The 2982-nt window shown below is 50.9% G+C and overlaps 1 protein-coding gene across 1 annotated transcript; it reads left to right on the top strand.

Moving 5' to 3' along the window:
- Positions 1 to 638: 638 nt before the first annotated feature.
- LOC125495631 (uncharacterized) lies at positions 639 to 2438 on the top strand. The gene is made up of 2 exons (XM_048640408.1): positions 639 to 937; positions 2033 to 2438. The coding sequence occupies exons 1-2, from the start codon at positions 639 to 641 to the stop codon at positions 2436 to 2438; spliced, it is 705 nt and encodes a 234-aa protein (XP_048496365.1).
- The last annotated feature ends 544 nt before the right edge of the window (positions 2439 to 2982 follow it).

Raw genomic sequence — 2982 nt, 5'->3', positions numbered from 1 at the left:
ATGACGACCCTCTGGTCATCGAACTCAAAGTGGCAAATACTCGGGTAAAGAGGGTGTTGGTAAATAGCGAGTCATCCGCCGACATCATCACCCTCGATTGCCTCAAGAAGCTGAAGTACACCGAGCGGGATGTTACCCCCCTGAATCAGCCGCTCATAGGCTTCGGGGGCAACTCTGTCCACCCGGTCGGGTCAATAAAGCTACCCACTCGGATGGGTGAAAAAGGTAAGGGGAGAAGCCTACCAATCGACTTCTTGGTGGTGGACATCCCTTTGCCATATAACATAATAATGGGGAGACCCACGCTGAACAAGGCTAAGGCCGCCATATCCACCTATCAGCTCTTCATGCAGTTCGAAACTGATGACGGAAAGGTGGGAAAGATTCAAGGCGACTAGCAAACAGCAAGAGAGTGCTATGTGAATAGCCTCAAAAATAACGAAGTCCAAAAGGACTCGAATAACGACGTTCAAAGGGACTCGAAAAAGCGAAAGTATGAAGAGGGTCAGCCCTTAACCGGCCTTGGGGTATATATAACTGACAACCCCAAACAATACGAACGCCCTCAGCCAGCCGAGGATGACGAAGAGGTCGCGATCGGGCAGGACCCCAGTCGGACCGTCAGGGTAGGCAAAGCCATGGACCCTCAAACAAGGCAGGATATCATCCAGGTGCTCACAGAGTACCAGGACGTTTTCGCCTACGAGGCCACAGAAATGCCCGGCCTCGACCCAAAAATCATGTGCCATGAGCTCAACATCAAAGAGGGGTTCAGGCCAATTAAGCAAAAGCTCAGGCATCAAGGTCCTGGAAGAAACGCTGTTGCGGCCGCGGAGGTCAAGAAGCTGCTGGAAGCTGGCTTCATTCAAGAGTGCCAGTACTCAGAGTGGTTGGCCAACGTGGTGCTGGTCAAAAAGCCGAGTGGGGCATGGCGGATGTGCGTGGATTTCACTGACTTAAACAAAGCCTACCCGAAAGACAATCACCCTTTGCCAAAAATCGATAGGCTGGTCGATTCGACGGCAGGGCACGCCCTTCTCAGCTTCATGGATGCGAATGCCGGCTATCCCCAAATTCCCATGGCCGAGAAGGACCGGGTTCACACGACATTCATCACTCCTCAGGGGGTCTATTGCTATAAAATGATGTCGTTCGGCCTCAAAAACGCGGGAGCTACATATCAACGAACTGTCAACAAAATCTTTCATGACCAATTGGGTCGGAACATCGAAGTATATGTTAATGATATGATAGTCAAAAGCAAGGCCCAGTCGGATCATCCAGCAGATCTGAGAGAAACGCTGAGCACCCTGAGAAAGTACCGAATGATGCTTAATCCAAAAAAATGCGCCTTCGGAGTCAAAGGTGGAAAGTGTCTCGGATTCTTAGTGGATGAAAGGGGAATCGAGGCCAACCCGTACAAGATCAAAGCAGTCTTAGAGATGAAGTCCCCTCGTAATGTGAGAGAGGTACAACGCCTAACCGGCTGCCTAGCTGCACTCGGACGCTTTTTCACTAGGTCGGCTGATAAAAGCTTTTCATTCTTCAAAGCCTTGAAGTGAAAAGAATTCACTTGGGATGACGAAGCCGAACAAGCCTTCACCTCCCTCAAAAATCACTTGGCAACCTTGCCTAAACTCATCTCCCCCTTGCCGGGGGAACCCTTATTCATATACTTGGCTGTCTCGGACTACGTTCTTAGCGCAGTCCTTGTAGCCGAGCGAGAAGGAAAACAACATCCTGTCTACTTCATCAGCCACGCCTATAGAGGGGCTGAGGCGAAGTATAGGAATGTCGAGAAGATGGTCTTTGCCTTAGTAATGGCAAGTCGGAAGCTCAAGCCCTACTTTCAAGCGCACCCCATCAAAGTCCTAGCCGGACAGCCGCTTCGAAAGATCATTGAGAGTAGGAACCATTCAAGTCGAATGACTGATTGGGCGGATCAACTAGCAGACTTTGGGCTAGAATTCGAGCCACGAAGGGCAATCAAAGCCTAAGCCCTTGCTGATTTCATCACCGAATGTGCAACCAGACCTCCGGTTGGTTCACAAGAGGAATGGGAACTACTGGTCGATGGATCCTCCACAAAAAATGGTTGTGGAGCCGGTCTAGTCATCAAACCCCCGGTCGGGGATAAAATTGAGTACGCTGTTAAGTTCGAGTTTCTCGGATCCAACAACGAAGCCGATTATGAAGCCCTTATCCTCGGATTGCAACTTTGCCTCCTGGCCGGAGCAATATCGATCGTAGCGAAATCCGACTCACAGCTCATTGTGGGTCAGATTTCAGGAGAATACGAGGCCAAGGAAGATAACATGAGAATGTACTTGGCCAAAGCTCGAGCTGTCATTGGAAGGTTGGCCGGGTTCCGGATCACTCACATTCCCCGTTCGGAAAATCAACAGGCCGACGCCCTGGCTCGGATGGCCAGCTGCTGAAGGAACCCAGCATAAATGCCAAAGAGTAACTCGTCCTCAACCGTTCCTCGAACTGGATGGACGAAATTGTGAAGCACTTGCAAGACAGAACCTTGCCCAGCGACCCTAAAGAAGCCGATCGGGTCAAACATAAGTCAGGTTGGTTCTTATGGCATGATGGCCAGCTCTATAAAAAGTCATTCACTCATCCCCTTCTCAAGTGTGTGACCCCTGAGGAAGGAAACTATGTCATTAGGGAAATTCACCAAGGGGCTTGCGGGAGCCATCAAGGGGGCAGAACAATAGCCGGAAAGGCCTTAAGAGCAGGGTATTACTGGCCCACCTTGAAGGCCAATGCCTCGGATCTAGTCCGGCGATGCCCCTCTTGCCAGATCCACTCGGACATACCGAGAGCACCTGCCACTCCCCTTACCATAATTCAAGCAGTACTGCCCTTCGATAAGTGGGGCATGGACCTGCTCGGACCTTTCCCCCCGGCATCAGGGCAAAGGAAGTTCTTGATTGTGGCCATCGACTACTTCACCAAATGGACAGAAGCCGAACC

The sequence above is a fragment of the Beta vulgaris genome, chromosome 3 (assembly GCF_026745355.1).
Source record: "Beta vulgaris subsp. vulgaris cultivar EL10 chromosome 3, EL10.2, whole genome shotgun sequence".
NCBI classification, from domain to species: Eukaryota; Viridiplantae; Streptophyta; class Magnoliopsida; order Caryophyllales; family Amaranthaceae; genus Beta; species Beta vulgaris.
Note: the sequence above shows the minus strand (reverse complement) of the source record. Positions and strands in the feature narration are given on the sequence as shown.